The sequence below is a fragment of the Globicephala melas genome, chromosome 5 (genome assembly GCF_963455315.2).
Source record: "Globicephala melas chromosome 5, mGloMel1.2, whole genome shotgun sequence".
Taxonomy (NCBI): Eukaryota; Metazoa; Chordata; class Mammalia; order Artiodactyla; family Delphinidae; genus Globicephala; species Globicephala melas.
Window position 1 is genome coordinate 130120625 of NC_083318.1, and position 25390 is coordinate 130146014.

At 35.2% G+C, this 25390-nt stretch overlaps 1 protein-coding gene across 8 annotated transcripts in view; it reads right to left on the minus strand.

The window, feature by feature from the left end:
• The window catches only part of CCSER1 (coiled-coil serine rich protein 1), a 1273261-nt gene that overhangs the window by 999138 nt on the left and 248733 nt on the right, over positions 1-25390 (minus strand). For all 8 annotated transcript variants that reach the window (XR_009564123.1, XM_030865665.2, XM_030865664.2 and 5 more), the window contains exon 4: positions 423-516. Coding sequence is in view for 7 of the 8 variants with exons in the window: in XM_030865665.2 (XP_030721525.1) it covers positions 423-516 (94 nt within the window). In the remaining variant the exon portion in view is untranslated. The remainder of the gene's footprint in view (positions 1-422; positions 517-25390) is intronic.

The following is a 25390-nucleotide window of genomic DNA, read 5'->3' on the forward strand; positions in this document are numbered from 1 at the left end:
CACCATAGTTATTACTGAGGTGGCTAAGATTTGAAAGAGTAAACTTGGTCCACCAAACTTTCGTTTGGTTATATAAAATAAATGAAAAATGGGATTATAATTGTTGTCTCCCCCCTGCCAGAAAAGAAAATATTAACTTTATCATTAACTGTTTCATTAGAATTTCCCTCTTTGAAAGAACTTTTGTTTTACAATTTTTTCTTATTTAATAATTATCTTCCAACCAAATTTATATTTTCATAATAGATTGTAAGATCACCAGAATAATGTGTCCAGGGTACCTAGCATGTGCCTTGCACACAGAATACAGAAACTGGGGATTGAAAAGACTGAATGCAGCCTAAACAATATTTAGCTTATCAACGAAAGCTAAATGACTTGGACCGGAGTTGTATGATATTGTGCATTTATTCAATATTTACCTGAAGGATGAAGATTCTGTTCCTCTAAAAATTCCAAATCAAGCATTAGATCATCTTCATCCAGTTCACAAGATCCCAAATTATTCAAAACATCCTGAAGAAAAAGCAAAATCAACAGTCAGAAACCAAAACTCTGAGAACCTGAGGAAATATCCACATGTAGACGCCATGAAGCGAAAAAGTACTCAAAATTACAAAGGAAATGCTGTAACTGAACCCCAGAAATTGTTTATTTTATGAGCTTTAAAATTATCAGCCCAATAAAAATTTCAATAATTATAAAAATTTTAACTTCCATTAAAAATGCACAAAGAGGTTTTTCAAATGTACAGAAGTCTGTGAACTAAAACTTTAGATTCTTTTTCTAATATTTATCTTTCCAATTTGTGTAACAGTCTTCCGACACATTTAATGAATTGTTTCTCAAACTTTGTATACAGTGCCAACCCTGAAATATTAATTTAAACTATGCTTGGAAGGGAGGGGAAATCCAGTTACTGTTTCCCAATCATTTGCTTTAGATTAGGAGGAATGAATGGGAGAAATAAATATCAATTAGATTAAAAATTATTGATTTTCATAAAGTCATAAATATCAGAGCTAGATCATGTTACCCTTTCATTTTTTCTCAAGAGGGCAAATAGCACAGTAAACTAGAAGAGTATATTGAGAAATCTTGAGGGAAAACAGTGATGTGCAGAGGTAGAAATTCTTGAAGGAGGAATACAGTCCTGATTTGCATATCTGTATATAGATTGGTAGTGAATATGTTAAGAAAGCAAGAATTTACTCTTAGAGACTAGGATGGAAATAACAAAAGTACAAAAAATAGAACATCAAGAAAAACAACCTAAATGTTAAATGATACCACAACATTTCGGATTACTTTGTCCACTGATTTGAATGTTACCATAATTTATATCTAAAGAAGTAAATATTCATTAGAGAAAGCCTAATGACGTTGTCAAATGGACACCTTAGTTCCTGGGATTGAAAGTAAGGATACTGTAACTTTTAAATAAACCACTCTCACTGTAAAAAATAGAATTAAACATTATTAAACTTTAGAAACACATGTTATCTGTGAATAGAGCACAGTAGTTTCAAAGGTGATAAATATTGCCAAATATAAGTGCTTTTTATCTGTCAATGAAAATTATAGGGAACGATTACTATAATGGATTGCATTGTATTACATTGTATCTGTATTAATTACAAGGGATCTAATAATTTAAATTATAAACAAAATCAACTGTTTCTTGGAAGTTCTATGATATAATGTGGCAGGGATAACCAGTGAGAATAAGTTGCTTATGTATATAGCAATAAAAAGATGTTATAAATATAGGCAACAAAAGATAGGCTGCCATTCTCAAAAATTCAAAACAGAATATTGAGACAACAAAAGAAATATAACTGAAGTTGATTGTGGAAAATTAAGAGTTTAGAAAAGGGAGATGTTATAAGGATACTAATATTATTAGGGTTTATTAAGCAGTATCCAAATAAGAGAATTTTAGTCAGGTAGTCAAGAATACGTTGGTAAAAAAAATTGTTTAATGGTGAAAGTGTAGTCATTGATACAGCTCCAAATTAGCCTAAACAATTTTATACTTGTATTTTGAATTTCATTGACCAATATTATGGTCTTAACTGTTTTCATCCAAAATTCATAAACTGAAGTCTTAACCCCCAGTACCTTGGAAGGTGATTATTTTTGAAGAGAGTATCCTTAAAGAAGAAGTTACAGTTAAATCAACTCACAAGTGTGGGCCCTAATCTAATATGACTGGTGTTCTTATAAGAAGAGGATATTAGGACAGACAACGCAGACAGAGGGACAACCGTGGGAGAACATAGGAAGAAGGCAGCCATCTGCAAGCCAAGGAAAGAGGCTTCAGGAGAAACTAAACTTGCCTACACATTGATCTTAGACTTCCAGCCTCTAGAACCACAAGAAAATAAATTTCTGCTGTTTAAGCCATCTAGTTTGTGGTATTTTGTTATGGCAGCCCCAGCAAACTTACACAACCAACACCACTTAGAAAGCAATGAAGATCGGAACAAAGGAAGTAAATGAGTGCCTGGCATATGTTTTTGTAATTATGCCAAGCAAGGACATCTTCCTCAATGTAAGCTTCTACGTTTTGCATAGCATTTCTCCCTTTCATTTGGAATCACCCCACTCAATCCACCTAGCTATAGAAGAAGATACCAGGTTCTTACACGAGCCAGGCTTCCTGTCCTTGGTGGATGGTCCAAGATGAGCGTTTTAACCAAACTCGCTGATCACAGCCCTCTCAGAAAAATGAGAAAAATTTCTGTTTGGTGATAGATATTGCAAGATGCACATCACAGGGGCCTTGGATTTCATTGCTTGGTTAAGACCAGAGTAAGTCTACTGGAAAAATGACAAGTGTCATAGTAGTAGACCTTCTGGTTCCTGATTCCAGCAGTTCCTGAGGTCCAGCAGCATACATGATCTTTTCAAGGTTGGATTGTTCAACCCTCTTCTGAATTTTGACAGTTAATATATCCATCCTCAGTTTGAAAATAAAGTTTAAAAAGATTTTATCTTTGTAACAAGGAAATACTTAAAAACTCTGTCACCATTATCCCAAACATTTAATTGAAGAAAGTAACACCAACAAAGTGAACAAATTAAATCTGGAAAATTCATTACATTGTTTTGATTTTCTCATTTTGCAGGTGACCCTTGACATTCAGTCTAGCAGGAGCCCATCGACCACTGGTCTAGAGGAGGTGTTCTTCAATATACTTATCCTAAATTGCCTTGCTTTGATATCTTGCTTACAAAGCAACTTTCTTATTAATGGAGTGGAGTCTTTGAAGTTGGTGAAACATCATACAAAACAGAGAGTAGATGCGGCAACGTGATGTTACAGAAGAAAAGTCAGTGTGAACTCACAGACCTAAAAGAAATATCTTTTCCAGATCTCTCCTTAAAAAAGACCAATAGCAGCAACAGTGCTTTTGCCCTCAGCCAGCAGTTAGGGGAAGTCCAGAAACTCATTACACAGTACCCACCAACAAAAAAGAACCAGGGTTCCTTAATTATTAGGGAAAAAAAGAAGGAAAGAAAAAATACAGACTATTTCTGGAACATTCTTTTGTTCCCAGAAAACAAGATTTGTCTAAAAAAGAAGTTGGAGTAAGTTTTGAAAGGCTAAGAAAGCAACCTAAATGGCTTCTCCCTGGCTAATTTCTGACATTATGAGCAACAAAAAACAAACAAACAGGGCTTCCCTGGTGGTGCAGTGGTTGAGAGTTCCGCCTGCCGATGCAGGGGACACGGGTTCGTGCCCCAGTCCGGGAAGATCCCACGTGCCGCAGAGCGACTGGGCCCGTGAGCCATGGCCGCTGAGCCTGCGTGTCCGGAGCCTGTGCTCCGCAACGGGAGAGGCCACAACAGTGAGAGGCCCGCGTACCGCAAATAAAAAACACAAACACACACAAACAAACAAACAATAATCATTATGGCTAAATGAAACAATCTGAGTCTGTCAAAAACTAAGAGTTACTCAAACAGAAGAGTTAATGTGAAGGATATAAAGAGGCATTAATGATATACACACAAAAAACACAAACAGGCTAGAATATCTTCAATGTCTATTGTTTTTAATAAATAGCTAAACATACGGGTATTTTTTCTAATCTTATGTATGTTTATAATATGAAGACATGCACTCTTCTTGATCTGTGCAAGGAAAGACTTGTAAGTAAAGTAGTAGCATCAAAAGTAGTTCTGTACCAGGGATAGAAAGGACTGATCAGCAATAATGGTCACACATAACCACCAAGTGGAAAAGGAGTCCAGCATTTAATTAATACTAATAGTCAGACCTGTATCTAAAAGGGCACAACTGTGTGCTTCAGACATTTGATAAATTAATGGAATATCTAGAAGTGATAACTAACAATAGTCTCTCATCCTCTGGTAGGTAAAAACCTAGGTAGCTCTGTATAATAAAGATAGAATAATGAAAGTCCATGGGTTTCTAATAACATTAATATACCAGGCATATATATCATAATAACAGGAAAACTGTTTATATAACAATTGCAGTTGAAACTTTAAAAGCAAATAATTTGGGGAGGGAGCACGAATACTGCACAAAATTAAAAGCTGGGCTTGAATTTAAAAAATAAATAAAGGCATAAGGACACAGAATGTAAAGTTTAATTGAAAAAGGAAAGTCCAATCTGATGGTCAGAATCTTGAGTCTGAATCGTCTCTGAATGTATAGCAAATTCCAATGACTACACAAAAAATTATCTAGTCAACAACCCAGAAAGTGCAAATTTAAGAGAAGACTTTCTTTTTCTTTTAAGTCTAGTATAATAAGTAAGTCCTAGGGAAGTGCAAAAATAGACTCAAGTATTTCTGAAATCCCAGTGAAAGATGAAAAGTTTCACATTAGCAAAGAGAACGAAGGCAAATGGTAAAAGGAAATGTAAATTCCTAGCGTGAGCACATTTGTAACCAGTTTTAGGGTAAGCATATTGATTTGCTCTTGAATCATTGTAAAATGCATAATTTTCTTCTTTAAAAGTGGCTAAAACATTTAAGATAAATTGATATGTTAGGCTTGGTGTTGTAATGAAACACCGAGAAGAATTTTATTATATAATATCTAAACCAATGCTTAAAGGCCATGGAAAATTTAATTTAATACATATTCTAATTTATTTTTATGTAAGATTTATGTGGGTATTATGAGAAGAGTTGATTATTTAATTGTAAGGAAATACTAATTTTTTACTAATTCATAATATTCATAAATTGGATATTAAATGAAGCACAATTATTACTAAGTATTCCCTAAGCAGACATTTAAAAATCTATCAAGAATACTAATTAGTCATGAAATCTCCCAAATGACTTTAAGCCATTAAGAGTAAACTAAGTAGTTATTAATGAATTAATTCAAAGATCAATTTTCTAAACTCTGGGGATTTAACAATGAACCTAACAGGCATGTTTTCTTTCCTCATAGAACTTAAAGATAACTGTATTCTAGTAAAGAAATACCAATCTCTTTTATAAATAAAGTAGGTACCATTATTTATAAATCAGTCTCTTGTGTTTCGTTACTGTGAATTAGTTCTCCAGAATTTGGCTGCTACTGGCTGAAAGAATAAAGTTGAACTTCTGAAGCTACAGAGTTGAAAAGACAAGCTCTGATCACTCTATTAATATGTAACCACCCCATAACCCTTTAGCCTTGTCTTTTTATTGCAATAAATATAATCATTATGATCCTGTGAAAAATATACGAAGCTGGGACATGTTACTACATAGGAAGTGTTGCTTATAGAAGAAATAATTCCATCAAAGGAAATTATTGAATTATTAAAACATTCGCTAATTGTGGTATTATAAAGATGTTACTAATTGCATTTCTATGCTGTTATATTTTAGTCAAAGCACTTCCCAAGTAGCCTTAAAATATCTAAAAGGCAAGATATGAGAGGCTCTAGACTTCAATACTTGTTTATGTAATTTTTAATGACACAGCAGAACTGCTCTGATCCTTATTTAGTCTAAAAGTGGAGAGAATTATTCAAGTTAATAAGAGATAGTTAATCTAGTTTAAATTTTCTAGTCATTCTCCATTATGATCAGGTGCTGCTAGGATATGTGCTTCATTCTCTACTAATCTAATCATAGGAGTTTCCACAGATTGACTAAAAAGAAAATGTCATTTTATTATTGAAAACATATGATGTAGCTACTGTAGAGGACCCTCAGTGAAACTTTCCTGTCTAAAATACATTCTGAGACTGGCTTTACAATTAATTACAATGGCTTTTTTTAATTGGGAAAAAAAGATAAAGTCAAGTAACTTGGTATACATCTTTAAATAATTCGTATTATCCCAGAAAGATAATTATATGAATTGTAAAAAATGAGAGACATAAAGGGACAAGGTACAGAAATCATCCAAAGCAGACATCTGAATAGGCTGGGTACATACATTTTGATAAAAGTTGAGTTGTTCACACCCATATATGCAGTGGGAAGAGGATAATACACCAATACATGCATATACTTTTAATGATACGATTTCACTGCTATTTTTTGGAAGGAGAAATTAAAATGACAATACTTCGTAATTACTGCTCTGAGGAGTTATTTGGTTTTGATTTCCTGACTGGATAAATAAAGCATATAAAATCACTACGATAGAGTTACCTTCACCCTTCGACATGGTAGACACAAAGTATTTCCAGACACAGCTTGCTCTTTGCTAAGTACTGATTAACCTTATGGATCTGCATACATCAAAATACACTTTTAATACATATTTTCAAAAATTTGTCTTCATTCTTTCAGTCCTTACTCATAAGGCTTCCCATAACAAGTCCAAACACATACACAATGCATATTTTGTTTTGATTATGCATATTTTTTCATATTTAAATGTAAAAAAATAGCAAAATGAGATTCCTAAAGCTATGCCCAGAGTTGCTAACTCTACTCTTTACACTAATAAAAGGTAAATGATTTTATGTTATTCAAATAGTACAATACTAAAATACTAAAACTTAAAGATCATGTTATAATATTTCAACTTTTTAGGAAAAGTTAACATTTATATGGATTCATATGTCCACAGATTTTATGTGGATTTTAAATCTATATCTGAATTCATACAGAATTTTAAAGTAAACTCTGAACATTTTCATTTTAATCTATATAAGGGAATAAATTAAAAGTATTTTTTATTATTAAGTTATAAAAATAGAAAACTAGGGAGTAAAAATATATAATTAGCAAACTCCATGATTCAAAATTAAAATATATAATGATTATTAGTTTAAAAATGCATGTTTTTCTTCTCATCATTTAACATATGGAGAAAAAATAATGTCTCTTGGGATTCTACTTTCATGACAAAAGACAACCAACATTACAGATGCCGTCTCTTTGATTCTGCACTTGACTACATCAGTTTGTGTCACTGTCAATAAAGCAACACAAATAAATAATTATTATATAGCACTCAAGTCCAATGAAAGCAAGATCCATTCAATAAAATACCACAATTACATTGTGTGTAATTGGCTTGAGCTGAAAATGGTAATGTGGAAAAGAGTGCTATCACAATTAAAATATTTGGAATTCTAGTATTTTTGTGGGATAGGGAGGGTGGGAGGGAGATGCAACAGGGAAGAGATATGGGGATATAATATGTATAGCTGATTCACTTTGTTATAAAGCAGAAACTAACACACTATTGTAAAGCAATTATACTCCAATAAAGATGTTAAATATATATATATATATATATAAGAGTGAGATCATTATTTCTACCCTTCATTCTTCTTTGTGTACCAGGGGAACTGAGCATTCCACAGTTAAGAAGCGTACTTCATTATATTCTTATTGGTGTACCTGTCAACTTTTTGCCAAGAACCATTCCAATTCTTCAACTTTCACTTATAATTCTTTCTACATACTACTCTGAGATTACTCTCATTGAAGTAGTCAATAATTTGTATATATTCCCTCATTGCCTAACACATGAAAAGATGACAATGGTGTATGTCTATAGAACAAACACTAACTCTATTGTCATTCAAAACCCAACAATCTGATCTGTATCTATCTCTACCAAATTGCTTCCTGAAAACTTATTATTAAAAACAAACATATTTATTGATTGTTTCCTGGAAATGCCATTTGCATTTCTTTCATTGCACTGAGTCTGTCCACTTGCCCCAAATACCTAAAGAGCAAACACAAAGTAACATACTTATACTTTATTATATCACAGCCTTTTTTTTTACAACATTACTTATAACAGGTGCTAAAAAAATGTTTTTTGATAATAGGAAAGTTTAAAAGCCTTTCCCTTAAAAACTCCCTTTATGTGCAATATATGCTGGTTTTCACAGAACATAAGACCCCCATAAGACTCGGTGCTACATATGAGCAGAGTTCTTGTGTTGTCAGAATCTCTAGTGCTGTGCTGTATCATTATAGTATATGGAAAATAATATCTCATTTACCTAATAATATCTTACTTACGATATTATAATAATATCTCAATTACCTGGGAATGAGATCTTATTGCCAAACTCTTTTGATGACCAAAAATACTGTCCTTTTTAGAACATCAATTTTTTAAAACTATCAGATGTTTTGGGGAAAATTCGTTATCCAGAAAAAGTATTCATGTGTAGTACAGAGGGGATGTTTAAGAACTTAATTGCTACCTCTACACCAGTTTAGTTGTCTAAGATTGCCGAGGTGTGCTTTTTTTGTTGTTGTTAAAGCTGTCATTTTAGCCTCAGTGGAAGTGCTTACTTTTCACCATTATTAGTGTATATGGCTCTGAGAATTTTATGAATTTTCCATCACTATTCTAGTCAATATACAATGAATTGGAATTTGCCAAAGAAAACCTAATATGTAAGCTTGTTAAACCAGTGACCAGAAAGTGTACCATAAATACCATTCAGATCAGGATAGCTACTCTAGTGAAAAATGCGTATTTTTAGGCACAGATAGATCTCATATAATTAAGCCTTAAGTTTTATTCTAGGTTTATATTTGTATATCAGATATTATGAAATTGATGAATGTTTTACTGATTTAAAATTTAAAAATTGTCATAATTTTATTTCTAAAATAGGTATCAAATATATCCAGTGATACTTATCATGCCAACCTTGTGTTAAATAATATAGCACAGTGGGAAATTCAAAAGATTGGGACTGATAAATCTGATTTCTAACCCTAACCCAGTCACCAAACCAAGTCTGTGAACTGAAGCAAATCATAACCTCCCTGATACCCTTCCATGAAATAAAATATTAGAACAGCTATTCTCTGTAATTCCATTCATATCTAAAATCTTCAAATCTATAAGACAATTATGAGCTTCTTTCCTCTAATGGTATATACCCAGAGTTAGCCAAACTGCAAAGTCTAAGGGAACAGTCCTCCAAATTTCCCTGACTTCTGACACCAACAGCAAGTTTGGAGTGTTCACAAAGACACCCTCAAGTACAATCATTCACTGGAAGGACTCACAGAACTCACTGAAAGCTCTATTCATCATTGTAATTTACCACAGGTAAAGGGTACAGGTCAAAAATCAGCCAAAGGAAGACAGAGTCTGGGAGGGTTCCAAATGCAAAGCTTCCCTTGTACACATGATGTATTACTCTCCCAGCACTGACATGTGACAACACAAGCAGAGTACTGCCAACAAGGGAAGCTCATTGAAGCTTTAGTGTCCAGAGATTTTTACTCGACTTCATTACATAGGTATGATCGATTGACTGATTGATTGCCTACATGGTTGCTCTCAGCCTCGTCTGAAAATAAATGACCTGAAGCTTTTACCGTAAATCATATGCTTCTTTTCTGATGTGGGCTGCCCCACCCTGATATTTTCTGATGTGTCCAGCTCCACTCTAAGATCCAGTGTGGTCACCCCTGGACTCTAAACAAAGATACTCCTATCAGGTATGACATAAATTACCTCTCAGAACCTGAGGGCAAAGGTCAGACCTCGTTTTGGGCAAAGAGCAGTTCACTACACATATACTGTTTATATAGACGACGCATGGCTCATGATCTAATTTGGTTTCAAATTATTATGTTAGATTCCAGAGCAATATCTACAGGCGGAAAGTATCGTGAGTTGTTTTTTTTTTTAATCAATGTTTATTTTTTAATAATACATAAACAAGGAATTGACTAAGATCATACATACTGAAATGGTGTATATATTGCCTATGTTAAAGATTTGTTGGATATTTTCTATATCTTTTCCCTCAATTTTCCATATTGGGCTCTAATTCTGGTAACAAAAAGTAATTTATTCCCTTATTCAACAATATTTATTGACGGCTTACCAAATGCAGGGAAAGTACTAAATTAAGAATAATGACCGAAAGAGAGAAGTTTCCGATCTAGACAATAAATATACAAATGAGGGCTTCCCTGGTGGCGCAGTGGTTGAGAGTCCGCCTGCCGATGCAGGGGACACGGGTTCGTGCCCCGGTCCGGGAAGATCCCACTTGCCGCGGAGTGGCTGGGCCCGTGAGCCATGGCCGCTGAGCCAGCGCGTCCGGAGCCTGTGCTCCACAACAGGAGGGGCCACAGCAGTGAGAGGCCCGCGTACCGCAAAAAAAAAAAAACAAGGTAATTTCAGCTAATTATATACGATATTTTTAAAAATATCAACATAATATTTACTGGTTGTAGGAGGCAGCTACTCTACATGAGAAGGGCAGGGAAGGCCTTTCTAAAGGTGTCATAAGGGCTGAGGAATGAGTTATAAGCAGCTATATGAAAACTGGAAGGAAAAAATATTCTCAACAAAGGACAAAATATAGGCAAATCATCTACAATGGATGTGAGAATGATATGTGAGTGGGGCAGAGAGAAGGCTGGAATGGTTGGAGCATAGAGGTGAGGTGAGGTGCATGGTACAAGAGGTTAGAGGTATGGGGTCTAGATCATCTGATCATAACTTTGAGGCAGGTAAGGAATTTAGAAATCACTGGAAAGTGACATGCTTAAATACACATTTTAGGAAAATCATCCTAACCACTCTGCTGAGAATTCACTGTAAAAAAAAAAAAAAAAAAAAAAAAATTTCTAATGGATCCTAACAGCCAGAAAGGCAAGCATTGTTTTACAGATGAAAAACCCGAGGGTGAGAAAAATTAAATAACTTGACCATGACACAAAAAGTGGCAGAACTAAGATCTAAGATTTAAACATATATTTACCTGAAGAATAAAAGTTTCTCCATAAAGCTTCCCTTCATGTGACGTGTGTGCATGCATGCACGCACATGCCAGATTCTAGAGATATTGAAGGAAATCCTTAAATATCAAGACCTCTTTTTTTTTTTTTGCAGTACTTGGTCCTCTCACTGTTGTGGCCTCTCCCGTTGCCGAGCACAGGCTCCGGACGCGCAGGCTCAGCGGGCATGGCTCACGGGCCCAGCCGCTCCGCAGCAAGTGGGATCTTCCCGGACCGGGGCACAAACCCGTGTCCCCTGCATCGACAGGCGGACTCTCAACCACTGCGCCACCAGGGAAGCCTCCAAGACCTATTTTTTTTTTAAGGTTACTAGCATTTTACTAGATGTTTGATCATAAATGAGCATGTATAGTTTTGAAAACGAGCTCTAGACGAGTTTCCTTAAAACTTCTCAAACAGGTGTACTCCCATTTTTGCTATATTCTGTGGAATCTCAAACAAGTAAACTAAATTCTTTAGGTCATGATTCACTTTTCTGTAAAATGAAAGCAAATAATTCCTGATAATCTACTTTCCCTATCTGGAATTCTTTTCACATACAAATGATCCTTCACTATGTATGCTCTTTGATAATGTTAAAAAAAAGTCTTAACTTTTCAAATTTTCCTTGATATTTTCTTTCTTTTACGCAGTTGCAAGTTGAACCAAATTTCTTTTATTTATACTTCCATCAAGGTCCAACTAACATTCCATTCCCTTTAGGAAGACTTCCTCATCTTCATGTGGTTAACATTAATTTCTTCCCACATAGTTTGTAATAGTTCTCTTATTTACATCATTTTGAAAGTAAATATGGTGCAATTATTCTCCCTTTGCAGTTCCTACAGTACTTGGCACAGTCCTGAGCATATCAGTAATTTAACTCAATCAATAATTACTTATTGAGAATTTTCAGTATGTTAGGTACAATGCAAGTAACAAACTGTCTTGAATTTTGAACTTGTTGAATACAACAGTATAGTACACAAAATAGTGCATGTTCTGACTTATTGAGGAGAAAGCCATAGTTATTTAAATACTTTTTATATTTCATTTGTTAAGAGTATCACATTGGAACTATTTTGGGAAGCAATATAATTCCGCTTACTGAATTATTTTCATATTAATGGACTTTGCATTAAGGGACAGAGAAATACAACAGCACAGGCAGACGTGGCACACCACAAGCAATTGTAGAGTACCTTTTTCTCCTTATAAAATTAGAACCTCCTAACTATTTGAAAGATTAAGTTTATGTTTTTATGTAATACAGTAAAAAAAATTATATTTTAACAACTAAAATAAAAGCAGTGTTACGTGATCTGAGAGAAAGAAGGACAAACATTTCAGCAATATTAATATAAGAACATAACCAGTTAGAAGTGTTTTGTCACCAAATTTCTTTAGTGCTTAAATACCTACAGTGATCTATAAAGCTATATAGTCCCATTTCCTAGTCTCTGAAAAATTAGTTTAAAAAACACAATATTGACAAATACTCTATAATAAAAACATATAGTCACAAAATAAATATATTCATAAATATCAAATACATGTCAATATTAATTTCACCTAAAATATAGAGAACAAGAAAATATCACTAGGGTATAAATCAGAAAAATATTTGTAGGTGGATGAGAGTCAAGCCAGAAAAGAATCAGCTCATTTCTTCAGTTTGGCATGTTTGCTAACTTATCTTTTGGATATAAAGGTTTTCAAATGAATTTATCTCTCTGGTTAGATCAATACAAAATTTAGAAAAATCTTTTTACTTTACCTAAATCACTTGCAAAATTAAAGACAAAATTGGAATATTTTATCCTGCTCAGCCATTCACATATCAGTTTGTACTGCATACAGCTGGACTATAAAGAAATTCCAAGTAAATAAAGTGCTTTACAATCAACAGAAATCTAATGCAGTATTCAAAATCCATGGATACAAACCAATCAATTCAACTTAATTAATGTATAAGTTAATGTAATTTATATTATAATGGCTAGAGGTATATAAATAATGATAAGGATTAAAGAAAAATAAGTTTAAAGAAACATCAATTAAACTAATTTTTAATGAAATTATAATTGCTTTACAATATTACTATAAACCTTTGTTTCCTCTGGCAACTCATTTTCCTTTCACTATTATGATTACAAATTAAGATTTATTTTTACAACTATTACTCTAAAATGCATTCACTAAGTAAATTTTCCCCTTCTTTTTTTTTTCTTCATAACAACAACATCATTACATTTGTAAAATAAAATGACCATTATTACTTCCATGTATACTGTGATATACTCTGGGGTAAAAATATTAAAAAACAAAAAAACTCTTGGTGCAGTTACATCTTAATTTGTTTGCATTTTATAAAAACACACACTGATATACAATGTAAAGTAAACATGAAATCAGCCTTTGAATTTTTATGAAGCTGTTGTTTTCATCATTTTCCTATAAAATGGTACCATTGTTTCTAAAAGACTCAGACTTTTCTCAAATTTGTTTCACAAATTTGAGAAAAGTCTTGGAGAATAATGAAATTAAAAATCTTTTATATCTTAGAATGAATAACCCCAAGTTATTCAAGATGTTAAAATGAAGTCCTACCTGGTCATTCCCTTCTGCCCTAATTATCATTTTCTCACTTAAGCTGCATCATTTGTTTGCCCTAAGAAATATCATTTCTTTTTTGTTAACTGCTTTCTGAAACATTCAGAATAGTTGCCAGAACTACCAGTACTTTTATTATAGTTCTGAGAATATCTCTCAGTCTTATACCATGCCAAATATATCCCAATTTCTGTAGAAACTTAAATTGTCACTTCTTTATTTCAAAGGTTTTAATCACACCATCTTAACTCTATCACACCAGTCCTCCTCACTGTGTCAAGCAAATGGCTCCTCAGTGATCCACTACTTTTTTCCCTTTCCCTATATTCAAATTGTTCTATCTTCTACATTACCATTAATCATGTGGGAAAGCATTTCAATCGCTGATACCCAAGAGCCATGACAAGTTCCTCAGAGTGTGCCTCACAAGGTTATCTGACTTGGAGAAAAGATTCTTTCTGTTTCATAACCCCAGATCTTCAACTTTTTCTCATAGAAATTTTCTCATTAACCTTCATTTCACAGACTCCCCTAAAGTTATGTTAGAGCCATGTGACCAGATTTTGACCTTATAACCATCCTATATAAACCTCCAACACTATCTCCTTCTTTCCAGATAACCCAGAAATCCATACATTAAGATGACAGGAGTACAAAATAGAGTCTCTTAGTCATAACATGAAGGAGAGCTGCCCTGGAGAGTTGCCAGATCCACACTGAATTTTGTGTAAGGAATAAATTTGTGTTGTGTTTGAGCCATTAAGATTCTTCATGGTTTATTTCTTAGCACCTCATAGCCCAGTCTATCCTAGCTAATAAATTCTCATTCTTTTTTTTTCTTTTTACTCTTATTTTATATGCTCCCTATTCTTATAATTTTGTCTTTAAGTTCTGTAATTTCCTGATAATTGTTCCTCTATAACAGACTTTAAACAGTCTTGTGTTCCTGTATTTTAGCAGGTCTCTATTAATTTCTTTTTATCATTGGCAGTATTGTTTCTCATATTAGCAAAATACTTTGTGTACCCCTTCCTTAAGGGTATTATATACTGTGTTTTAAATCTTATGAAATCAACTTTTACTTTGCATATTTTAAATGATGTCGATAAACACTGAGACATGCGGCAAGAACCAAGTTACTATATATTTAAATTATAGGATTTATTTCTTCCCTTATAGAGACTTATATTCCTTGTAGGAATATCAAATCATTCGCTCAAGAATCAATGTCTCTATTGCAATACAATCAAATGTGTTCTGTAAACGATGATGCACTATTTTGGTAATCACAGTAAATTAGACAACTATGTCTGAAAGCAGATCCAAATTTTCCACACTAAAATATTTCTTAATTTACTCTGCAATTCTAAGCTGCAAAATCAAGATGTATTATCTTAGGCATATTTGGGATATCACAGAGTTGAGAATTAAATGAACGTATGTCCTCACTGCTGTTTTAGTCAGATCCATTTTTTTTTTTATTTGAAGTATGCGGGCCTCTCACTGTTGTGGCCTCTCCCGTTGCGGAGCACAGGCTCTGGACGCGCAGGCTCAGCAGCCATGGCTCACGGGCCCAGCCGCTCCGCGGCACGTGGGATCTTCCCGGACCGGGGCACCAACCGGCGACCCCGGCATTGGCAGGCGGACTCTCAACCACTGTGCCACCAGGGAAGCCCCAGATCCATTCTTAAACTGTAATTTTCAAAAGCCACTAAGAATACAAAGATTAATTTCATATTGCAATTAGACCTTTTAATCCACTCTATCACCTGCCAACTGTATGTAGAGCAGAGTGAGAGAGAACACAGTTTTCTTGGTAAAATTCTAATTCTGACTCTGCAACCTAGCTTTGGATCACTTCATCCTAAGGACTTATGTCCTTTCTCTGTCAAATGGAAACAATCAGTCTTGCTCACACTTGTTGCTAGGATAAAATTCTGAAAGAAAATTGTACAATATTTTGCAAATATTACTTATTATTAATTCTAGTTACCAAGTCAGGTATGCATTTTAGTTCTGTTAGAGCCAGCAGACCTAGATTTTCTAGAAATCTGAAATTATGAAATTCTAAGCAATGCTATAAATACCTGAACAGAAAAATAATTGTTCAATTAATACTTGCCAAATGACTGAAGAATAAATGAACACATAATATAATTTGATAGGAAAGAAATAAGAGCTAAATGGGAAGGAGAAATTAGAGATGAAAGAAAAAAAGTGACAGAAAAATGATACTATTTCTATTATTTACCTTATTTTCATGAAAATAATTAGAATTAAAAAAACTTCAATTACAAATAGTTTCTATGGAAATTTTCGATCTGCTGTTAATTTCCATAATTATTGTCTATTTCCAGTTATATTTTGTTAATTCCTGTAAAAACACTCATCTCAGTTACTATCAATCTATTAGGAAATGTTACACTGAGTTACATTGGGTTTCCTTAGAAACACAACATTACCTTAGAACACAACATTCACAGTAAATTTGTGTTCTTAATAATGAAACTAATATGTTTCATTATTAAGACTTTAGCAATTTTTACTTCTTACATATTTTCTGGTTATTTAGTTTAATTCCATCTCTCAGATGTTATTTTTTCAATAAATTAACGGCTTTTGATGTGCTCCTGATAATTTCCTTGGAGACCACAGCTCTTTTGTATTCATATGTTGCTGATATAATCCATTTTCCATTAAAATGATTTAGGATTCTGCTACCCAGATTACAAACCATTTATCTAGCATTCTTACCTAATTATACCAGTGCTGTACAGTGTTGACTAATAGTTTGGCACATGTTCAGATTTTGGATAGCAAAGCATTTCATGTAGCTAAATTTCAGTGAAAATGAGATTTTACTACCTAGTCATAAATGTTGATGGGATATACTCCCCTCTCTGAAAATTAGCTCCCACAACACATTATTATTTTATAACTGCAAACATAATATGTCTATGAAGACGTGTGTGTGAAGCATCTAAGATTTTATCCTATCTGCCACCACAGTTTCATTTGCTAGAAGACATAACATAGGGTTAGACACAAAGAACTTTATTGCTCCCACCAACAGCAACAGCTACAGTGTCAGCATGTTTTGTGGGTGTGATGATTTCATAAGTGCCAATACCCACAAGGTAACACAAAGAGAGCAAGGTGATATGTGTACATGCATTGGGTTGTATTACAGGAGACAAACCCCATTTGGGAGGAGCAAGAAAAATGCAAATGTTTGATAATGGGCAATAAGCCTACCTGCAATTTGCTTTGAAATAAGACACTTACCTTCCAAGTCTATCCACTATTAAACATTCTTAAAAAGATACTGTGGTACAAAGACAGTGAGAGCCTCTGCTTGCAAGAGGTACGGAAGGATGAGAGACTCGTGGAGAGTACTGTGTCTTAACAATCTCCAGCTATTCTCTTTACGGCCTTAACTTTTGGAGAATTTTCCCATCACTACAACATCCTGTTGGCTGCTCTGATTAATCTGACTGACAGAGGCTGGGACCAAAACCATCCAATTTATCCCACAGAACATTTAATTAAGGCTACTAACAACAAGACCCTGAGCAGTATGAGGCTGACTTGCGGAACTGAACTCAATCATATCCCCCAGACAGCTGAAAAAATCCTACAACTGATGAGGGACGGCCTTAAAAGCCAGGTGACTTTCTGTATTGACATTTCCACTTGACCCAAGACATCAACCCAGTTACAGCAGGAAGTATTAAAGATTGCTCAGACTCAGCTCTGGCAGGCAAGGAGAAAGCCTAGGGCAAATCTGTCACCCATAACTACCCCAGTCAGTGAGTTGAGACTGAACTGAAAGCCTTCAAGAGCAAAAGTCATGTCACTGATCACGGCAGCTGAAGGCAGAGAAAAGTTTTTACCCCTTTTTTGAATTTATCCTCATTGTAGGGATAACTGCAGATGAAGTAAACATTAATAACGAGTCACCTATTCCTCCATAAAATCCCCACCCCAGTAACACCAAGAAACCTAATTTTGAAGCAATCTCTGCAGTCATCTGAGGGCTACATGATCCACTGGTGGTGTCTCCTTAAGTACTCGACAGTCAATTATGACCACCCCTGTAATGCACGTGTTTTCAGAAGGGAGGCAAGTTAATTCCTGGCATCTATACAAAAAGTATAGTACCAGGGCCACATATGGTGCCCCTGGAACGAAGTATTTTTAACCATCATAAATCCTCCCCAAATGAGGGGCACAGGTTGACAGTGCCTCCAATGTGGCCTCCCAGGTCACTGGCAAGCCTTGGGTACCCAATAAAGTTCAAATAATTGAATATAGTCCTTGTTTGGAGGGACTTCCAAAGAATCACACAGGCTTCATGGATCAGACACTGAATTTTAACGAGAGCTGAGTACCAAACTAATAGCTGTGTTTTAAAAGGAGTGCCTGATAACCCTATTAGGAGGCAACATGTCTAAAACCCCAAGGAGCACATGTCACGTGGAGGCTGCCTCCCTTTGCCAGATCCTCTAACTGGCAAAACCATCAGTTACAGAAATTTTTGCTCAGAGTAATTAGGTTGTAGGACCCCAAAGGGATGAGCACTTCTCTACATTCCTGTAGAGCTATTCCTGTTGGGAGACTTTTCCCTGCCATTTACGGGACAGGAAAGTACGTGCATAGAAGAAATCAATTGTCTCCTATATATTCAGATGTGACAATAATAAAAACAGACCACTGAATTTTCCCAAAGGGCCTTACCCAAAAGATCACATTAGCTCTCTTGCTCCTCTGAGAGGCTTGCCCAAATCCCATCTGTTGAACTTTGGTGCCCCTTCTCCATATGGCCCTGAGAAGGAAAGTGATGTGTACATCTATACCCAATAGAACCATAAAAGTTGCAGTCCCTTCCCTCCTTAAAGCTCCTCAGCATACTCAGATGGCTCAGTATGGTCTTTTTACCCCTAGGGAACAAGGAGCCTCTGGTCTCATCCGATATCATCCTTCTCTTTAAAACTACTTAGGTTGGGGCTAGGCTCCATACCACTAAGCCAGCCCTCTGGCTTACTTTCACTTTTTAGTGATGTAGCAGTGGCTTGTGAATCAACTAAATTTCCAAAACCCAATGTCAAGTGGCAGAATCACCATGACTGAAACCACCTAGTTCAGACTTAAGGACCCTTTGACAGTCACGGTCACATCACTTTCCTGCAAGGGCCACAGATCTGCCTCTTTTGGCTGACTTGGGCTTGACTCTCATTAGCAGCAAAATATTTTGAGTCCACATTAATCCATTAGTGTTTGCGCCCCATTATCAAAACAGCTCTTAAGTTCTCACCTGGTTTCATCAGAAAGGCTAGGGGAATTATCTTGGGTAGCAGGACTAAATGCAAGAATTTATCTAGAACTTTTGGGGTCAGTGTCTCATTTTGCAGTGGGTCAGCTTCATTAGTATTGTAAATCTAATCCACCGCAGTATGAACCTGAATTGTGGTCAATGCTTCATCTACGGTTTACTATGGGAGTCTATCTCAGAAATCTCTCTGAGAGAGTCAAAGCACCCTTAAAGTCTCTAGAACCCACTATAAAAACACTCAGAGACCTTTTACTGAATATATCTAAGGGTAGTAGACTGCAAGAGGGCATAAACAAAAAAGAACCACCCAGTTCTACAAGGAGTAAGTTGTAACCCACTGTTGTAACTCAAAATGACCACCAGTGCACTTTGAGAGGAAATTAAGACGATTACAGGATAAGCCACTCTGTGCTTTGGACAAGCAGGCCCCTTAGATAGTTAGATGTATATCTCAGGAAGAATTTTTATGAACCCAGATTCTTGCATCTTCCCATACATAGAAAAGCACTAAAATCATTTACTTGAGATATCTGTTCTTTGTGACTAGCAGTAATCTTTTATCTAGACGTATGCTTGACTGTGTGTATTCCCTAGCCAAAATCATATATAAACTGGCTTCTCCACTACTTCTTCGGAGCAGTTTCCTCAAAGCTCCTGAGAGGCTGTCTCCCAGGGCTATAGTCCTCAGTAAGTCCCTGAATAAAACTTAAACTCACAACTCCTCTGTTGTGTGGTTTTCTTTAAGTCAGCAAGGGCAGGAGCCATAAAACAATCAAGCGTTGCCATTCTTTCTTAATAAACATTACATGTCCAGACTATTATCTCCCAAGTAAACCAGGCAAAGTTGTAATCATTTACCTGGTTTCTGCCTATAGCAGTCATTAATTCCCCTACCCTCACCTTCAATGTATGTGCAAGACTCTGTAACTGTTTTCTCCGAGGGGATGGAATTCTGTCCATCCACAAGAAGTCTCAGTTCTCATTGCTTTAATGGGTCAAACTTCAGACTGACAACTAGCTTGGCTCGGAAACCCACTTCCCCTCCCCGTAGAGAGGAGAGTGCGTGACAGCCCCAGCACTGCTCAGGAAGGTCTCATTATGCCGACTTCCCAGTACTCCACCTGCAACCACCTTTCTGATTCCTCCTTATAAAAAGGCAATGAGGTAGAGGACCAGTTAGTGCCTGGTTTGCCATATAATCTGGCCAACGTGTTTGCTACCAATTCCTGTAGACTTCCCTCAAATTCTCTTAATCAACCCTCATTCATCCACTTCGTAAAATAAAACCTTTGTCGGCTTCTCATCCTTATAGCCCAAATTTTCAAAAATTATGAAGGGTCTAAGATTTTACATTATTTACAGACTAACAAGTCCGCCTGCCATGGTTTCATGTATGTTCACAGAAGCCATAGGACTCTCTGTCAAGGACAAAGGACTTCATTACTCACAGCTATAACCACGTCCAGGATATCAGCATTTCCTATGCCAGTTCTGAGCCTGAATCTCCACAGGGAAATGAAAAAGGGGCCAGGTGACATCTGCACATGTGGTGGGTTGCATTACAGGAGCAGAACTTAAAAACTTGAATATTTTGCAGTGGGTAGCAAACATGTCTGCCCTTAACTCCAAAGGGAGACACTATATCATTTAAGGTTGTTTCCTATACAAATATCCTTGAAAAGACAGTCTGTAACAAAGAAAGTGACTTTGCTCACAAGACACGGAAAAACATTAGAGACCCATGGAGAATTATCTCCCATCAAAGTGCAGGAATGAACGTTCTCAATAAAATATGCTTCATTTGTGCCATTATTTCACACTTTTAAACATAACAGATCTGATAAGATTTCTTAAAGCCATTAAGCACAAAATAAATGACCTAATTAAAAAGAAAAATAATGGAGTTGTATTTCTCATAGAACAGAGTGCACAGCAACATATTGGTTAATTATGCTTTTAAGGAATACACCTGTTTTCTAATGACTTACTATTTCAGTGAATATGCACTTTATTCTAACCACACTGTACCACAGTTCTGCAAACGTACAATACTTTCCAGTACTATATTTTGTACATACTATTCCTGCTGCTTTCAGTATTTCTGTCAACCATGATAATTTTTTGTCCATCAAGCATCATTTCTAGAAAATCCTTCCGAATGATGCTGATTTGTACGTCTTTATGGCTAAACATAACTCTATCATATCACTTAGAGCAATATATGATAATTTTCACCTTACATGTCTGTTCTCCCTTTATTACACACCACCCATAAACACACACACACACACACTACACCAGCGAGTCCTGTTTGATCCAGCACACTACATAAAAATCAGTAGGTTCTCAACAGATTAGATGGATGGATGCATGAATAGTAGTGTGGCTTAATGAAGTTCAGACCCTTACCCTCTCATGACGTGGATAATGAATAGTTTTTATCTCCTTTATCCTTTCATTTCTTTTTGTGTTTGATTATTTTAAAAAATGTATTTATATGTTTTTAAAGTTTTTAATTGGTATAAAAATATATAACATAAAATTTATCATATTAAGCATTTTAATTAGGTAACATTGGTTTATAACATTATATAGTTTCATGTGTACATTATATTTCAACTTCTATATATACTACAGGGTGCTCACCACCAAAAGTTTAGTTTCCATCTGTCACCATGCAGTTGACCCCTTTTCCCACTTCGCCCTCCCCAACTCCCCTTCCCCTCTGGTAACTACTACTCTGATCTCTGTATCTATGTTTTTGTTTATTTTTCATATTCCACATATGAGTGAGCATCCAGTATTTGTCTTTCTCCACCTGACATTTCACTGGGCATAATACCTTCAAGGTGCATTCACGTTGTCGCAAATGGCAAGATTTCATCTTATTATGGCTGAAGACTATGGTGTATATACCGCATCTTTATCCATGCATTCATCAATGGGCACTCAGACTATTTCCATACCTTGGCTACTGTAAATGCTGCTGCAATGAATACAGGGGTGCATATCTTTTTGAATTAGTGTTTTCATACTCTTTGGATAAGTACCTAGAAGTGAAATAGTTGGGTCATTTGGTAGTTCTTAATTATTTGAGGAATCTCCATACTGTCTTCCACAGTGGCTGCCATTTACATTCCCACTAACGGTGCATAAGGGCTCCCTTTTCTCCACACCCCCGCCAGCACTGCTATTTCTTGCTTTTTTGACAACAGCCACTCTAATGTGCATGAGGTGACAACTCATTCTGAGTGTACAGTTTAGTGGTATTAAGTACATCCGCACTGTTGTATCTCCAGAACTCTTCATCTTGCAAAAACTGCAACTCTGTACCCATTAAACACCTCCCGATCTCTCCCTCTCCCTAGCCAATGCTCTTACCATTATTCACAATAGCCAAAAGGTGGAAACAACTCAATGTCCATCAACAGATGAATGGATAAACGAAATGTGGTCTATACACACAACAGAATATTATTCTGCCTTAAAAAGGAAGAAAATTCTGACACACACACACACTGATGAACCTTGAAGATATTATGCTAAGTGAAATAGCCAGTCACAAAAAAGACATACTATATGGTTGTATGTCTGCACTCATATGAGGTACTTAGAGTAGCCAAATTCATAGAGACAGGAAATATTCTCTTATTTCTTTAGTCAGCTCCACATACTGTCACCAGATAATGTATTTTAAACATCAGATTCATCGTATCATTTCTCAATTCAACAACTGTAATACTTTTTAATAAAATGAAGAATTGATTATGACTATCGATACAATATTCGGAAACCTATACAATATAAACTCAAAATAGCTTTTAAAAATGACCTACAGATCACACCACACAACGCTCCAGTAGCACCGAGATACTTCCCCCTCTGTATCCCACTCATGTCACCCTTCTCACAATATTGCGTTCTTCTCATTACCATTTCACTGCTATTCAAATTTGAAAACGTTTCTTATTGCTGCATTCAAACACCATTACACTATTTTCAACTTTTACTAAACAAATTCCTAGACTAGACCATAGAATTATGTGGTCATACAAGCCTTAGGTTGTGTGATTTTATTTTATTTTTTGTTTTATAAATTTTTATTTATTTATTTTTAGATTTAAGTACCCTTTAATCCCAAGAAGACTCTGAGCTCCATAACGGCAGAAACTAGGTCCTCTAGTCCTCCGTAACCCAAGAAAGTATATGGCAATTGAAAAGTACAAGCATATTAAAAGAGTTCAAAATTGATTATTGACTAGTAGTTGAACAAGATGTCAGCTTTCAGAGACCCATGTGTATGGGTTCATATGTGAAAGCATCCTTAGACTGATTTTTTGAATTTATTTTTGTGTTTTCTCTTTCAGATGTATGCTTTAGGGTGAACAGTTTATTCATCAGTGTTCTAAATTAATTCCAGTCATGTTCATTCTTTTCTAGGTCATCCACACTAGTTTACAGTAAATTGATACATGCAATCATCTAAGGATGGTTTTTTACACGGTTCTCATCAAATAATTACCAGCAAGAAAATTCTTGGTATTATTTCATCTGTGATATGACCCTAATCCTAACACTGGTTTCAGTTCCTGGTACTATTAACTTAGCTAGGTCTATTCATCCGTAATAAAAATAGGTTGAACTAGATGATCTCTAAGGCCTCTTGTAACTTCAAATTATTCCCAATCATAATAATGATAATAAAAACAACAGTATTTTTTTGTTGCTATAATGCTTTTATATTAACCTCTTAACTGTTTTCTTTTTTGGCTAATTACAAGTCCTATTATTTGTTTTCAATGTGTATAAACGCCCAGTCATATTTTGAATAATGAAGTTATTTCACTATTTAAATTTAAAATAAAATGTGTACAAATCATGTGTTATGTTAAGCCATAGCAATTATTTATAAACATATTTATTATTTATTTATATATTAAATTATGGATGCTAGTATAATTAAGAAATATAGAACCAAAAGGTTAATTCCTAAAGGACACATTACCTCTATACTTTAAATTTTATGATTAAAAAAGAGACAATATAGGGATTACTTTCTGGAAGGATAATGGATTTCTTGGAACAGGGATATTTTAAGGAGAATAATTGGGTTCATTTTCTCCCACCATCTCCCCAAAAAGTAGAGAAGATGATCACACAGCCTATAAAACTATATGCAGCTGTACTTTATATGATTTGACAGTTATTTATAGGAAAGGTCTGGGTTTATTTCCTGCAATAGCTTGTAGCTGCTAATTCATCGAGCTTCGTACCAGCTAAAAAAAGTTGCTTTACAAGCTGCATTAGAAAATCTAAAACTCACTAAAGGAAAATGTTAAGCCATTTAAACTAATGTTAATTTTGAGAAACAGTTCTGAATAATTCATGGTTAAAATTAAATATTCCACCTCTTATAATTTCACATGCTTCAAAGGGAAAATAAAAAATACAATAAACATTAAAAAACCAGGAGCTTTTTATTTGCAGAATCACTTGCAACCATGATTAAAATGCTATATAAATAAAGTAAAGCTTTATTTTAAAAATTTTTATTGGGGTATGGTTGCATTACAATGTTGTGTTAGCCTCCACACTGCAGAACAAAATTAATCAGCCATACACATACAGATATCCCCTCCCTTTTGGACCTCCTCCCATTTAGGTTACCACAGTGCATTAGGTAGTTTCCTGTGCTATACAGTATGTTCCCATCATTTGTCTATTGTATACACAGTATCAATAATGTATATGTGTCAATCCCAGTCTCCCATTCCTCCCACCCCACCCCTTTCTCCCTTGGTATCTATACATTTGTTCTCTATGTCTGTGTCTCTATTTCTGCTTTGCAAATAAGATCATCTATACGATTTTTCTAGATTCCACATGTATGTGTTATTATACAATATTTGTTTTTCTCTTTCTGACTTACTTCAATCTGTATGACACTCTCTAGGTCCATCCACATCTCTACAAATGAGCCAATTTCATTCCTTTTAATGGCTGAGTAATATTCCATTGTATATATGTAAAGCTTTTGATTGTCATAAAAGGAAAAAATCTGAAAAGCTTTTATCCTTTGAAAAGGATCATCTAAAATGGGCTTTCTTTTTTTTCTTTTTTGGCGGTACACGGGCCTCTCACTGTTGTGGCCTCTCCCGTTGCGGAGCACAGGCTCCAGATGCGCAGGCTCAGCGGCCATGCCTCACAGGCCCAGCCGCTCCGCGGCATGTG